This window comes from Onychostoma macrolepis, chromosome 14, assembly GCF_012432095.1.
Source record: "Onychostoma macrolepis isolate SWU-2019 chromosome 14, ASM1243209v1, whole genome shotgun sequence".
NCBI lineage: Eukaryota > Metazoa > Chordata > Actinopteri > Cypriniformes > Cyprinidae > Onychostoma > Onychostoma macrolepis.
The window spans coordinates 19,143,731-19,160,291 of record NC_081168.1 but is presented as its reverse complement, the minus strand read 5'-3'; the positions used below and the strand labels follow the sequence as shown (position 1 = coordinate 19,160,291).

Genomic DNA, 16,561 nt, shown 5'->3' with positions numbered 1-16,561 from the left:
AACAGTTTTCAAAGGACTTAAAAAATTGTCCCCAAAGATTATGTCAGTCCACATCCTCTTAAATGCATGCAAGAACAAGACATAAGCAGGGTGATTTTTTTATTTTTGAATTTTGTATTTTTGTAAAAAAAAAAAAAAAAAAAAGGGGAAGACATCTTATCCAAAACATGGCATTACAGTGACAAAAGAGCTCAGTCTGCTTTACAGAGGCACACCACTGATATTACTTGCAACCCAACTCGACTAAATCGTTTTTCAATCAAGATGACATAAAACTCATAAAAACAAGTAGTTTCATTCCATGGTTGCTTGAGTAAAATAAAGCTCTTTATCATGGTTTGCTAAACACCAAGCATTTTAAAAGACCTATACTTACCACAGAGCCGATGAAAATGGGTTTTAAAAAAAAAAAAGAAAAAAAAAAATTTAAAAGAAAAACAGGAACACTACACAAATATATCAAGGGCCCAAAAATGGTCTGACATTTCCCAATATCACTACTTACAAAACAACCATCTCCAATGATCCTAATGGATGTCACTAAACCTTGAAATGCCACATAAACAGGCAGGTGTGACAGTCTGAAGTGATGCATTGTGGGATTTCAGAGCTGAAGGGCACAGAACTGCTGGTAAACAGCCAGGATATGATGGTCGAGCTCAGCAGTAAACAGCAGGTTCTCAAGGGTGCCCATATACTGCTGGATGATCACATGATGCTGTGGACACATGATGAAGATTGAAGGTAATTAATAAGAGATGTTTAATGACCAACAATACACAGTATAACCCAGCAAACATGTGGATCAGGACTACCATGAGGAAGATCTGCTGTAGCCTCTCGATGCAGTTCTTGTACCAGGTGGTGTTGATGTCTACGCCGCTCGTTTCACAGCGAACCAGGTGCTCTGTCAGTAACATAATGAAGCGCTGAAAGAGAGAGAGATAACAACAGTTCTTTTGTCATCTCTTAGCTCCAGGCACTGTCTTCAAATATCATATTGAAACACAAAAGACAGAGAGAGAGAAAAAGACATGAAAAGAATGTAATGTTTATTCTTTCCTGACAAATAGGAACAAGGTGTAAAAGGAGTTGTGACATTAACAGGGACACATCTTTTGCAGCTTTTTATAATGTAGTTATGAAGCCTGTATAAAAAAAGAAATCTATTAACAAAAAAGCTTTTTACATCAGGATAAAATGGATCTGCATTGTCAGACGCACCTGGAATATAACAAGGAAAAGGTTCTTCTGTTCGCTCTGGGCCGACTCTACTTTCTCTTGCAGCCTCTCGATCTGTTCCTCCAACTGACCCTCCTCATCCTCACTGTTCTTCTCCATGTCCTCTTCATCACCGCTGTCCCGCTGCTACAGGAAGAGAGAAACTTGTCAGATCTCAAACACATAAGGTTCCAGCACTCTCAGTAAATAATAAGCATCACTCTGTATCAGGCTTCACATTAGTTGTTTAAAGCAAAGCTTTTAAAAGAACGCACACGTACTCAGTACAGAGTCATTACAACCAAACATTCTTAAATAAACCAAAATATTTTAGCAGTTATTGGTGCAAAATGATTTTGTAATCATTTTCCTTAAAGCTATACTATATTGTTTTTCAATGATTAAAAATGATCAAGTTATTTTAATCATTTCATTAAATTTGAGTGTAGCGCCCAAAGGCTTAGGCCGTTTCTCTATATGCGTTCTTCAGCAATCTTGCTTTCATGTGTTTTCGCACCACATCAAAATGCCGTACCTGTAAGCTTTAACTTGAAACTTCCTGCTGCAAGCTCGAAATACTTGACAGCTTGTGAAAGTAAATGTGTGTCATTTTATTTTGAATCATATTAATAAATTGATGAAGACCTGGAGAAAGCCAATGTTTTCATTGGCACATTAAAATAATCTTAATATTGACATATATAACATTAAATATACATAATCATTTTCACAAATATACATGGTAAAATAAAAGGTATAAAATATGAAAGTAATGTCGAAAATAATATAAAATAAATGTTTAATAGGTTATGATGTTTGTAATGTGTTGTAACTAGTGCTGTCAAAATTAGCGCGTTAACGCAAAAAAAAGAAAGAAGAGGAAGTCAATAACTTTTATAGCTATTCATCTATATTTAATTTAGTGTTTGATAACTTTATTCAATTTCTGTATATTTCCTACTTGCTGCAGGGCACAGGAAAATATGACATTTATTTATTCATTTATTATTTTTAGTGGATTTGTGTGAAAATTGTTTTAAGTTCACAAATTAGAAGTTATTTTTTAATGTCTAATAAAAGTTAAAATTGATAGCTCTCAATTATACTGTAATGTTACTGTAGTCATTGGTTAAATATTAGGAAAAATTAATTTCCTGGAGACATCACTAGTATTGGTATCAGTGATACTCGTCTTCAGTCATAAAAAGATGTCATTAAACAAACATTATATTGTCTTTATGTTGTTTCTACATTAATTTGAAGACTGAATGTGAAATTATTGCAATATAAAAGTATATTTAAAAACTTTAATATTAGGTGGAATTAATCGTGATTAATTTCAGAAAAAAATTGATTAATTGAATCCATTGACAGCACTAGTTGTAACAAAAAATGAAATTTAAAAATATAAAAAAAGATAAGGGTCCCACTTTATATTAGGTGGCCTTAACTACTGTGTACTTACATTTAAATTAATTTAGTACAATGCACTTATTGTGTACATACATGTTCTAACATTGTACTTATATTATTAATACTACCTTTATGTAATTACATCTGTAATTAATTTCTGTAATTACATTAATAATTACACTGTTGACCCATACCTTACACCTCAACACACCCTTAAACCTACCCATACCACCAAACCTGTCCCTAACCTTACCCGTATCCCACCTCAATAGCAGCAAAAGTGTTCTGAAATACAATATGAACACAATAAGTACATTGTACTTATTTTTAGGGATGTTCATTTCGGTTATTTTTCCTGACCGACAACCGACGCTCGTTAACCGATTATTAACCGTTAACCGACAAGATTATTTTAAATTAGAACTAAAATTTAATTAGAAAGAATAAGAGTGTGTGACCCGTTAACAATACTAACATTTGTTTTCCGGGGATTAATTTTACACGCGCAAAAAGCAGCAAACAACCCTTTTACAATTCCAATTATCTTCATGACTAAAAGGAGTAGCCTAGTTGCTTCCACTGTTAGAAGGAAAAAATAAAAAAATAAAAAAAATAAAAATCAAGTGATTTCTCCAGCGCCGCACACAGTTTAGCATTCTACCTATTTAAACACTGCTCTGTTTAAATATGTAGTAAAATCTGTGCCGTTAAGCGTTATCACCGTACCGCCGTGAAGTTATGCAAAACATTTTGTTTTACGTGGATATTGGAACGCGAGTGAAGTAGGCCTACAGCTACATAAAAGGTAAATAATATTCTGGCATTCAAATACATCGCGAATACGGAAACATTTGATTTTGTGTCGAACAAGAGACCCAACATTGGTTTCAGTTTCGTTTTAGTCTTAATTCGTTTTGGTTTGTCGCTATAGCTTCTTACATTTTTAATTCTTGTTCTTTTCTAAATAGCATACTGTTAGTTGAAAGGATTTGTTCAGAAGTGAGGGGAATTAAAATAGCATAGCTATGTTTACAGTGTTTATTCTAATATTTGTAATTCGCATCGGCCTATTTCTGAATGAAATAATAAAATGCGACTTATAGGCGATTTATTATTATTTATTTTTTATACGCGTAGCTTATTTTAACCATGCATTAAACCTTTTAAAATATCTTGATAAATTACTGAAAAAATAAATAAATAAGTGACTTTAAACCGTTTAACTGATTGTATTAATCGGTCAAAATTCTTATTGGTCGGTTAACGGTTAAACGGTTAAAATGAACATCCCTACTTATTTTTTTAGGTAAGTACATAGTAGTTAAGGCCACCTAATATAAAGTGTGACCAAGATAAGTTAAAGAAAATGAAGACAAAAAAACAAATAAAAATCATCTAAAATAAGGGGGGGGGGGGCTTTCCTCACACAGACAATTCAAAACTAACTTAGATGTTTTTTTTTTTAATAATCTGAAATATTACACCATACTATGTGGTTTTAAATATTTACTATGTATAAGAAATCTGTTTGTGTCTGAATGAGAGTAGTTTTTGTAGTGTTTGGGACTAAACACAAATGCAGTAATCCCTCCTCAACAGCATATGTTGTCTCGGGCACCAATTCAATGCTGTGGCTAGACATTGTGACCAACAAGAAGCCAAATTTCCAGTTGTCCGTCTGGTTTATCCTCACTAGTTGCTGGATGAGAAAGTCTGCTGGCTTAAGGCCGACACCTACATTATTACTATAGCAACCAATGTTGACATTCCAGATACTAACTGTCTGCACTGCACAAACAAATGATGCAATGTAAGCCCTTACAAAAGTAATAGTGAAGAACAAGCAATCCCAAAGATCAGAATTGCAAAAAAAAACAAAGAGTTCTGTGTGGTTTGAACAAAAGCCCACATGCACAAGTGTCTTAGCAGTCAAAAATATTTTTCTCTACCTTTTTGTTGTGTTGCTTCTCCAGCTTTTCTTTTGCCTCATCCAACTCTTTCTGAATCTTCTGCACGTGTTTGTTCATCTTTCGGATGGTGGAATGTAGAATCTCCCACACATAAAACCTGCATAGACCCAATAAACGTAAATCAGTTACAGCTGCAGTGAACTCACCTGCACAAGTAAGTGTGTTCTGCAGGTTTACCTAGTGAAATCATGAGCCATTTCGGGAGAAAATATCCAGTTGGCCACAGCTGCACAGTCCACGATCTGGGTCCGTATCAGCTTGTCCACCAACACGGAGATCATCTGAAAGAGTACATTGACAGCATGAGCTCTCATAAATGCCACGGCTGGCATGCAATCAGACAATTGGTTGTTTGAGATCACATGATTCTAATGACGCGAAATGCAGCTGGAGGGCAGGAAGTGATTCCATAGGAATCAGTAGCAGAAACTCAAAATGCCTGTGTTTTGCATTGTTTATGGATGCTCAAATAGGTCAAACGGAGAAAACACAAGGAGTGTACGAAAATGTGTTGTTCATAAGGGGGGAAAATTCAAGAAATTGACTGAAAAACACAGGAAAAACTTGCTTGTAAACCTGCGTCTGCGGTCGGGAGGAGCGAGTCGGATAATACTCGTGTATGCACATGGTTAATATAAGACATAAGAACATATTACGATATTAATAAAAGACATAAATAGATACAAGGTGACACAGCCAGAATTCATTCAATGCTAAACGCCACACGTAGACAATGTAAATAAGATATTATTTGCAGTTCAGAGAGCACTGATTATAAAGGAACCGTGAGATTGCGATAAATTGAAGTGAGGGACAGCTTTTTAGTGATTACATGGAAGTGCTATTTGCTCGCTTTCTAGGCTGTAATCAAATCAGAATTTAAATAATAGTAGTTTTACGTGCTGCTAACAGGACCCACGGCCACAAACCCTGTACATACAGCAAAGTTTCAGCAGTGACATATATCCCACATCCCTCATATATATATATATATATACGTAATTCACTTGTTCGAAATAGCTTGTTTGCAATCAGGGTAAATTGCTTAGCCTATATCCGCCACCTCGATGGCATGCAAGTATTTCAATTTAGTTTAAAAATCGCTCCTCTTTATAACATAAGGATCACGTAACATATGTTGTGTTTTTCTGTTTATCAGTGTTAATTTCGTTGACGAATAATTTGTCAATATTAGTCAACATTTTTTTTTCACTGATGACGAACGAAAACTCTTTTTGAATGACAAAAATTATGATGTAAATCTATTGACATTTACGTCGAAGAATAAAAACGAGACGAAAATGTTAGGGAGGGACGATTTGGGAAGAGATTCATTCAGAACGAATTTGCTGCATTGGAGGTTAGATGCGAACATATGAACCAGCCGGACATAAGCTAAAATACTCTTGCTGCACGGTGCATAAAACGTTCAAAAATGTCAATATGTGGGAGTAAGAGAACAGCAGGCATATGGATAAATCTGACGACGCAAGAGAGAACATGTATCAGTACATTGCATCCATGCGTTTGGTTTTAAAGGGACAGCAGCCTAATTTAGTCATTATTGTCCGAGTCATTGAGGTTAATCAAGCAACAAAAGAAAGACAGAAAATCACTCACTGCTCTTGACTGAATCACTTTAGTAGCCCTAAAGATTAATCTTATAAAATTTACTTATAAAAATAAATGTCTGCTTGAAAGAATGAATAATATGGTAAACAAGTTGTTATAAAGAATGCGTAATTAGCCTATATAACCATTGATGTTTCATTAAAAAGAAGACCATGTTCTTGTTCTTTATGAGAAGTGGTTTTATTTAATTTTAACAAAGGCATGTTGTGTCACCGCAGTTAAATCGGTCTATCATGATAAAACCTATAGGAGTTCGGAAATTTTAGAGAAATGCTTAATAAATGCACTAAGTAAACCCATTAGATTTTAGCTGACTAAATTTACTGTAGATTTGGTAGACTAACACTAGACTAAAACTAAAAACAATTCAGATGACTAAAATGACAAACAAAACGGAATTTTAGTCAAAAGACTATGACTAAAACTAAATCAAAATTTGCTGTCAAAATTAACACTGCTGTTTATACCTTTCTCTTGTTATAGCGTCTAAACCAGTATAGTACGGACTTTCCTCCATCTCATCCGTTCTCTTTTTTTAATCAGTCCTAAAACTTTGCTGCATACAGGGTTTGTGTACGTTGGTCCTAGCAGCACGTAAAGCAAAACTTTTATTCAGCCTAGAAAACGAGTAAATGGCGCTTCTATAGAATCAATAAAAAGCTGTCACTCACTTCAATTTATTGCAATCTTACAATGTACCGTTACAATCAGTGAAGCTTTCTGAACTGCAAATAATATCTTAATTTACATCATGTCTACATGTGGCGTTTAGCATTGAGTGAATTCTGACTGTCTCACGCTGAATGCTTGAGTTGGCAGCCCTGGATTATCTCTTTATATCTGGATTATCTATTTATATCTGTATTAATATATTATATTAACCATTAGCACACACACGAGCATTATCCGACTCGCTCCTCCTGACCGCAGACGCAGGTTTACAAGCCACTTTTTCCTGCGTTTTTCAGTCAATTTCTTGACTTTTCCTCCCTTATGAACAACACATTTTCGTACATGATAAAAGCTCCTTGTGTTTTCTCGATTTGACTGATATGAGTATTCATAAACGACACAAAACACAGACATCTTGAGTTTCAGCTACTGATCCCTATGGAGAAAAATGACGTCATGTGCAAACAACCTATACAACATAAAATATGACGTCTGATCGATCCCACCTGAGGATGGTTCCTCCAGAAATCATACAGAACCCTGAGGATATGCAGTTTCCCCTCATCGCTGTCTGTAAGGGTCTTCAGAACCTCATGGAACCTGAGAGAGAAAAGAAACGCATCCATTGTCGTTTACCACAAAAACGGCACCTGAGCATTTTACAAGCTTTGATACGTTCTCAATGATCTGTGCTTTTAGCAATTACAGGCAGCGTTTGTGAGCAGAAGGAAAGGGATCACGGAGCCAGCCGCTGGCAGGCCTGTGTGGGGTTTGGCAGGAGATACTCACTTGGCCAGGGCACTGAAGGAATGACTGAAAGACTTCGCAGCCAAATGGAGCAGTGTCTGCAGGAACACTTCAATCTTTAGAGGGTTGAAGCCATCGCCCTCGTCTAGATAGAAAGGAAAAGTGTGGTTACATACAGAAAACCACGCATTTTCATTCACTCACTTAGATGCTTTTATCCAAAGTAATATACAAATGAGGAACATCAAGCAATCTGTAATAAGAGCCAAATATACTCATAATACACAATGCCAAGTTCAAAGTATGAAATTCTTTGCTTTTATGTGTAAAAGTAAACTGTAAATAGTAGTGACATGCAATTGTTACCATAAGCCCGATTCGGACGGTAATTGTTTCTCAGGGGGACGCAAGGGATTTACACCATTTACAGGGGGTAGTTGGTGATTTTAATGCTGTCCGAATCCTGGACATCCATGAATTTATCACTGAGGTGTTATGTAAATGTATTTTCACAGACGTCCGTGAGAGAAACAATTACCATCTGATTAGGGCTTTAAAGAGCTACTTCTACCTGATTTAACCCATATAAATCAGTTTTGCTGGTATAAATTAATGTATAGGTTGGTTCAGTGATGTTAAACAAGTTTTTTGCTCGAATACAACCAGTTAATAACCTTTTTTAAGTTAATAAGTCTTTTAAGAAGGCCAACAATTTAGAATAAATAATTGCATGATATAAACTCGCAATTGCGAGTTAAAAAGTCGTAATTGTGAGATATAAAGTCAGAATTGCATGATTAAAAACTTGCAACTCTGAGAACATAGTCGCCTCAAAATTGGACTTTAACTCACAATTGCAAGTTTATACCTCACAATTCTGTGAAAAAAGTCAGAATTGTGAGATTAAAAAGTCACAATATCCTTTTTTTTACATTTTTTATTCAGTGGCGGAAACGAGCTTCCATACATTATGAATTATGTAAATAAATATTTTGGTAATTTATTGCATTTATAACAATTATACATTTAAAATCAATTAAAGATGTTGAACTATGATTGGCAAGTGACTTTAAAATGTCATACGAGACCAAAAGGCAGACCCACCATCATCATCATCCTGGTTTGGATTAGGGACATCTTTCAGAACAATAAGAATCTCCTCATTAGACGCCCGGTTTTTGATAGCGTTACCCACTGTAGTTGTCATAGCAAATCCTGGTAATGAACCTGAAACAAATTTTGACAAAAACAAGGCACATTATACATTTACACAAAAATACAAATGTACACATTGAATCACAGATGTGTTCTTGAGCCTGAACATACTGTCAGCCTCCTCTCCATATTTATAGCTGCACACAGGGTTAGCCGGGATCAGGGCAGAGAAACTCGGAGGAACAATGTCCACTATTCGCTGATGGTACGACAACCTGCACATTCATAATCAAGGCTCAGTGTAAATAAACATAACAGCATGCATTAACTGGGTCCAATTAAGAATTATAAAAAGATGTGAAATCTACCTCATACACTTTTCCAAAACCTCTTTAACAAACTTGGGTTTGGGCTTTTCAATGTCTTGAGTCAAGCAGTCAGCCCTGAAGAGATCAAAATTCAATACTTAAATATAATAAACAACTTATTACACACAAACAGACAATGCATAGCCTATACAAATGATTGCCAGAGGACACAGCTCATCCTCACCAGTCATCCCAGCTCCATCTGAATTGGAAGTTACTCAAATGATGCGAGAACCAGTTGAGGAGCCTGAAACACAGAATAATCCACCATATTAAAGAAACATGAAAGGGACAAAAGCTTTAAAGATTATCAAGCCTCTTTGAAGTCAATGTTCACCTACAGGAACGACATGAGGGCGAGTACATTTTTAGGTGATCTATCCCTTTAACAAAAAGGAATAGCTTTGCCTACTATTCAACTTCAAATTGAAGACTCACCGGTCTATGCAGGTTGTGTTCATTGTGTCCAGCCTCATATACATCATTTCTGTGGCTTGAGCAAGCTGAATAACGGAAGGTTAAAGAAAACTACAACAGCAAGGGACGCTTATGTTAACATAAGTTTAAGTTTGAGAAAGCTGTAGCACAATGTATAGGAGGAATCAGTTAAAAACACAAATTCGCATGGCTTTCAGTCAGTATGAAGGATACAACTTGTGGTAAAGAGCCTGGTTGCAGTTTGCAGAGCTCAATGAGTAACGCAGTGTACATGACATCAATGTGAGGAGGATTCGGCAGCTGGAATAACTCACCAAATATCACCTACAGAGATACAGATATAGCATTACACTGAAATAACATATCTAAAGCCCTATTCAGACGGGACTAGTTTTCTAAACTACGCTTGAGTTTCGATTCTTGTCACCCGACGTCTGTGATTTTCATGTATCAGTTCGGACGGGACTAACATCTCCGTGTTTATTACAGAGATGGGAGGGTCTGTTTTGTACATCTGGGCGTTGCAGAGATTGCACGCTATGTATGCGTACATTGTGTAGTCATTCAGATTGATTACCATTAGTTAGTATAACCACAGGTTTACTACAAATGCCATGGTTAAACTATGGCTAGTATAGCAAAACCATGGTTAATTTGTGGTTACTTTAACTTTTTTTTATTTATTTAGTAAAACCATGTTTCATTTCCATAAAGGTACATTATGTAATTAAAACATTATGTAATTGAGTGCAGAAATAAAGGGGAGTGATCTTACCTGACGCTGATATTACAGTAGCCAGTTTTAACAGTTTACATGATTGGGTCCTTGATTTTATTATTAATTTTTAATTTCTTTGCCAGGAGGCAAACATATCAAAAATATGTGCAATAGTAAGAGCGTCTACGGTAGTTCACGTTGGCCAAAACACACAATGAAACACGTTGTGAAAAAAACAGTGTCGCAATCACAGACATTCGCATTCGGACAGGATTAGTTTTCTCAGAGGATCACTGAGTTTGCCGAAAAACAGTACGTAATTTGCTCTGGAATTATTACAGAGGTTGTGTGAGAAAAACACAGACGTGGCAGATTCGGACAGGATTAAAACTGCAAAGTACATCTGTTAAACACAAATTTCTCAAACAACCCCCTGTAAAACCTGTCCTGTCTGAATAGGGCTTGAGTGCCCATTTACTGCACTGAGAGTAGCTAATATATTTGGCCAAATTATCAAATAAAAAATGACCAGCATCACATTCTTAATTACCTCCACAATATGATAGTTAAGGGGAATCTTATTTTTTCCAGGGTAGCTGAGCAATTGGGCAGCACTGTGAAAGAACAAAAAAGAAAAAAAAAAAGAAAAAAAAACAACAGTTGAAGACCAAGAATGTAAGCTAAGTTTCAAATAACACTAAAAGCAAAAAGTAATGCTATTAGCGTATGCGAAGGACTGACCAGGTCTTCCTCTCCCTCCAGTGAGACTTGATTATGCAGTGCAGGTTCTCCTCAATCACAAAGCGCTCAACTGAATGACTTCCAGGCATCACTGGCCCCTGACAACAGACAGACAAAAACACTTACACAAACAGCATCCACAAGAACGTGGAAGGCAACAAATTAAGTAAATAAAAAATAAAACCGAATAAGCATTACAGTTCAAAAGTTTGGGGTCAGTGGGATTTTTTTTTTATAGAAAGGGTGGATTAATTTGATCAAAAGTGACAGAAAAGGCATTTATAATGTTACAAAAGATTTCTATTTCAAATAAATGCTTTTGAACTTTCTATTCATCAAAGAATTCTGAAAAATACGTAGCATTATTTCCACAAAAATAATAAGCAGCACAATTACTTTCAACAATGGTGCTAAAGAATTTAATTAAAATGGCAATTAAACACTATTTCAAATAAATGCTTTTGAACTTTCTATTCATCAAATATTCTGAAAACTATGTAGCATTGTTTCCACAAAAATAAGCAGAACAACTATTTTCAACACCGATGCTAAAGAATTTAATTAAAGACCATTAAAAGAATGCAGTTTCATGTTTTTAAAGGATGATGCATTTTTCCTCTGACGTCTCATTATAGATCCAGTTAAAAATTTAGGACTAGATTAGAAACATTACTGCACCTCTGGGGCATCAGTGTAGTCAAACATGCGAAAGACGACGTGGGGCATGGGGTAGACAGCGTCATCAGAGTGGGCTGGAGGTGTGAAAGGGGGCAGGTTGTGCTGCAGGGCTTCACACAAAACGCTGTCAAATGCAATATAAGGCCGCAGGATGTGACGCTCCTGCCAGCGGTCCTTCTTCAGCTTCTGCACCTGAGCCCAGAGACAGTCCAGATACTACACCAAGAGAGACAGAGGAAATTAATAGTTTGGAGATCAAAATTAAAGCTTATTAAAGTGATATTTCAGACAAAAAAAAAAAAAAAAAAAGTTATTTATACACAGTCATGTCATTCCAAAAAGTTTAATTAATCTTCGAAACACAAATTTACACAAATAAAGATCTTTTTAATGAAACCTGAGAGGTTTCTATCCCTTCATTGATAAAGACATTATAAAACAAATCAATGTGAATCAAGCAATTTAAAGGGGTCATATGATGCGATTAGGTTTTTCTTTCTCTGGAGTGTTACAAGCTGTTCATGCATAGATAAGATCCCTGAAGTTGCAATGACTAAATTCTCAAAACCAAAGAGATATTCTTTATAAAAGTTAAGACTCGACCACGCCCAGTCTGACATTCTGACTCAAAGCCTGTAAGTACGTTTTCTTATTTAAAGAATTTGCCACTGATGATTCAAATGCAATTTTTGAGCAGTGTAGAGTAGCGCTTGTTTGTCGTTTCTCCAATCACAAATGCAGACATGGTAATGTTTACGCGGCGCAATGTAACGCAACACGTAAAAAGACAGTATAAGTCATTATAATCAGTAATTATGTCCCCACTGGATGCAACAAATGCCTCGTTTATAACAGGTTTTATTGTTTTTGTGTCGTCGCGCCGGGACACGGCATCACAATACGGTAAGGGGCGTAACATTTCAGTCTCACGCTTGAAGTATTCGGCCAATCGCACAACGCACTGGATAGCTGGCCAATCAGAGCACGCCTCACTTCTCAGAAGGATGAGCTTTGTAAAAATCGATGCATTTCAGAAAGGCGGAGCATAGAGGAGCAACAATTATGTACAGTATGTGGAAAATAATGTGTTTTTTTAACCTTAAACTGCATAAACATATTGCATTACACCAAATACACAAAATAATGTTCATTTTAGCAACGTCATATGACTCCTTTAATTCAAGTCTTATGAAAAAGGTAAAATAAGATGAACAAATTTAATTTAAGCTATTATTTATATATAAACATACATACATGGAGTTAATCAAATGTGATAAACAGAAAGCACGTTCCATATCATTTGTTTGTTAATGTTAAAAATTGCGCATCTAATCAAACTCTACAGTAGTTGTGCAAAATCATCAGTCACTTGGTTGAAGCAGCTAGTCAAATTAGTGGGAATCCAAAATGGGCTGGTTGCAAGATAAACCCATCCTCAAAATACATGAATAAATACATGAAAAATACAACCCAAACTGCATTAACTACAGGTTATGGGTTTCTATTTGTTCTGTGTTGCCACTTGCTGTCTGATATTCTAAAAGCAAAACCAGTTGAGAACAACTGTGATTGATATTTTGTTAGTGCTTATAGATAAAGTCATGAGTCTGGATGAAGCCCGTTTTCTGATTCTCACCTCTTCCTGTGGGTGGGGCTTTTCTGCGGTCCACACCTGCAGCATTGGAACATGAATCTTCTGACGCCGCCTGTAACAAAACCCAAATCATGACATTTCACAACAGACTCCTCTGTATTTTCTGTAATCTACTTACATAACCACATTTGAGCCATCAAACATCATAATATCAACATGATAAAGAAAAATAAGGTACAAGTTATTGTTTTAAAGACAACAAAACTAGCACATTTTTCAATCAATGCACACTATATTAAAAAAAGTTTAATCCTATGAAGCCTACTGTATCAGATTCAATTCAACATACAAATTTCTAAGGTTTCTAAATTATACTCAATCAAACCTTTGCTGAAAAATCTGATTGATAGTAGCTATATGCTTATACTTTTACAAGTAAAGACCTTTTAGCATAATTCTAAACGCATCCAAATCAGGTTGTAGTTCACATAACCTTTTGCTGTAAAATCTATGATGATTTTTATATACAAAAAGTAAGAATAACTTTTATATTTTTAGTAACTGTACAAGACGAACACTTACTGGACTGGTGCAACCTAAGTTTACTTAATTATCCATATATCATTTTTTAGAAATCATACTAAATAGAATATCAAATATGATAGATCATATACATTTAATGAACATTTTTTTTGTACATCTTAATCACCAATGTATTGCACTGCATTATGTTTTACCATATGATCTTTAAACCTAAACTTTAAAATATGATATTACTAAGACATTATTTGGAGAAATAGACTGACAACTGATATTTTTATATGCAATTTTTTTATTTTTGTAGTGTACTATTCTATTATATAGATCCGAACTGATTAACACTACAAGCCATCAAAATTACATCTTACTTTTTGGCCATATAAACATTAGAATATCAAAATAAAATTGTTTTTCCCATCCTTAAGTACGAGCTTATTTTTATTTTAGAACTTTTACTAATGTTTTGTCTAAAACATATTGCTATTTTTTTTTTTTTTTTTTTTTTTAAAGACTAGTACTTAATACGTCAGGCTTTACAGAGATAATATCATAGCCTAACTTCAAATCCTGATGGTTCTACATTATTTCTCCATGAATATTACCAGGAAATATCCTACATTACTAAAGATGTGTTGCAACTTGCGCTTCATGCCATCTTTTTGTGCAAATGATAGTAATTTCACAGCTGAAAGAGGAACCTACTTTAAATATCCCTCAATTTGATTGAGCAAGCGATCCATTTCCACATCCTTCTTCTCATACAGTTCCTTGCCAACCCAAGGCAGACTGGACAGCACAGCGTACACATACCAGTCAGACCGCACCTGTAAGGACATATCTGTCAGCCTCACGATTATCTATGAACATGATCTGCTAGAGATGTTTAGGGTCATGTTCACCTGTGGTATGTCTTCTTCCTGCGTGACGCTGACAAAGTTCTCAAACATAGCAACCATGGATGGAGCAGCGATGACATGACAGTTCACCAGGTCACAGAGAAAACGCACCTGCAGTGCACATTATGAAATAAACACCATCAAAACTTACAATAAAGTTTTTTTTTTTTTTGTTTTTTTTTACAAATGCTAAACAGCACAAACCAAGTAAAGGGCCTCAGAGTAAAGGTTTGATTTTAGAGTCTCCTTAAGTTGTCGGATCATGGCCTCCACAAACTCTCCTCCAAAGTTGTAGTTGCGAGCGTTGAGAAGTCCCACTAGTGTTGTGTACACCGTTAACTTCTCCGGCAAAAGCCTTGCACTGTGCAGAAACAAACAGAAAATGTTATATACAACATCCGTTGCATAGTGAGATTCACTTTTGAAGCAAAAGGAAACATTGCACATTTGCTTATTTAAAGTACAGGTCACTTACACAGCACATAAGATGCGCAGGATTTTGTTTTTATAATTAGGAAGATCCGCCTCCAGGACACCAGCAAGACCCTCCAAATTGCTCTCTAAGGAGGACGTACTCTGGAAGAATATACATTAATCAGTTATGTCTAAAATAAAACAAACAAACGTTTGCATGAACAGTAAGATGTGCGAGACTATACCTTCTCTCCCACTCGACATATCAGCGACTCCAAGCGGTCTTCAATCTCAATGGGTTCAGACGTCCTCCTCCGTTTGTGAGGCTGGGAGCCAGCTGGAATGAAAAACCCAAGAATATGAGTCTTAAAGGTGAACTTTTAACTAACTTTGAAACTGACCATGTTTACGATCCTCTAACAAGTCTGCATATAGATTTTGAAACCAATGAGAACATTTCTTTTAATCAAAGTGTACAGTGTTATTAGCCAATGTTGACAGTGCAAAAACAGCCAAATAACTAAAATAAAAAACAAGCACAAAATGTCACTTCTAACATGTATGACAACACAATTAGACAATTTGAGACAATAAAAGACAAATATTTAATACTAAATAAAAGTACTATGATAATTTTAAGAAAGTGAAAGTGTTAAACAGTTCTAAATGATCATAATCAAATTCAAAGCGCTTTGTTTATCTGAAACATTCCTATATGTTCGAAAAGTAACATTTAATTGGTTACTTGGGACTTTTTTAAATGCAAATGCACTTAATGCAAATAAACAGACTACATATGCCAAATACAGCACCCTTCGGCTGCCATACTGTCAGAAAGGCTTTCATTTGCAATCTTAAGAGTACACAAACACACAATATGAAAATTACATAAACACATCTCTGTCAACGTGCATGCTAACATGCTAACTCACTCACCATCACTCTCATCGCTGTGCCTTCGCCTCGACATTTCTCAAATTAAATATTCAGACCGTTGAAATAGTATGAAAAAAACGCTAAGCGAACACTTTTTAGAACTATTTTATATCCAATGAATTGCGTACAGTAAAGCTTGCAGCTTTGAATGGTAACAACCGTTAGCCACACTAGAAAAATAAAAGCGGTTGATTTAAGGAGAGCACATCCGGGCTAACAGCTGCGTCAACGGAAACACGTGTATTGTTGCGACTCGTGTTGAGGAGTCCGATTCATCACCAAGAATCGGTTCTTTCGAGAAGTTCGTTTTGAAACAATTCGAGAAAAACAATTCAGTGATTCTTTTACGCCAATATTGTAGACTTATGATGCCATGCTGTAAAACGTGTATTTCTCAGGAAAATTCTGTTTATTTTATTTTTTGTAGT

The 16,561-nt window shown here is 35.6% G+C and overlaps 1 protein-coding gene across 2 annotated transcripts; it reads right to left on the bottom strand.

The window, feature by feature from the left end:
- Positions 1-123: 123 nt before the first annotated feature.
- Positions 124-16,351, bottom strand: LOC131553235 (nuclear cap-binding protein subunit 1). Of its 2 annotated transcripts, XM_058797731.1 has the most exons (23): positions 16,134-16,351; positions 15,443-15,534; positions 15,259-15,359; positions 14,988-15,144; positions 14,787-14,894; positions 14,590-14,711; positions 13,390-13,459; positions 11,754-11,969; positions 11,076-11,173; positions 10,885-10,948; positions 9,830-9,940; positions 9,617-9,681; positions 9,363-9,425; positions 9,179-9,253; positions 8,982-9,085; positions 8,760-8,882; positions 7,698-7,800; positions 7,415-7,508; positions 4,782-4,885; positions 4,584-4,701; positions 1,225-1,368; positions 816-929; positions 124-718 (listed from the first exon to the last, which is right to left on the bottom strand). In XM_058797731.1, the coding sequence occupies exons 1-23, from the start codon at positions 16,165-16,167 to the stop codon at positions 605-607; spliced, it is 2,394 nt and encodes a 797-aa protein (XP_058653714.1). In that variant the 5' UTR covers positions 16,168-16,351; the 3' UTR covers positions 124-604. The 2 variants fall into 2 exon arrangements, with proteins under 2 accessions (XP_058653714.1, XP_058653715.1); XM_058797732.1 differs by lacking the exons at positions 10,885-10,948; positions 11,754-11,969; positions 13,390-13,459; ... (4 more) ...; positions 15,443-15,534; positions 16,134-16,351.
- Between the last annotated feature and the right edge of the window lie 210 nt (positions 16,352-16,561).

Excerpts from the sequence above, each read along its gene's own strand:
- LOC131553235 (XM_058797731.1), bottom strand. The coding sequence starts at position 16,167 with ATGTCGAGGCGAAGGCACAGCGATGAGAGTGATG. Across the intron at positions 15,145-15,258 it reads CTGCGCATCTTATGTGCTGT|TGCAAGGCTTTTGCCGGAGA; the intron begins GTAAGTGACCTG and ends GTTTCTGCACAG. Across the intron at positions 4,886-7,414 it reads TCTGGAGGAACCATCCTCAG|ATGATCTCCGTGTTGGTGGA; the intron begins GTGGGATCGATC and ends GTACTCTTTCAG.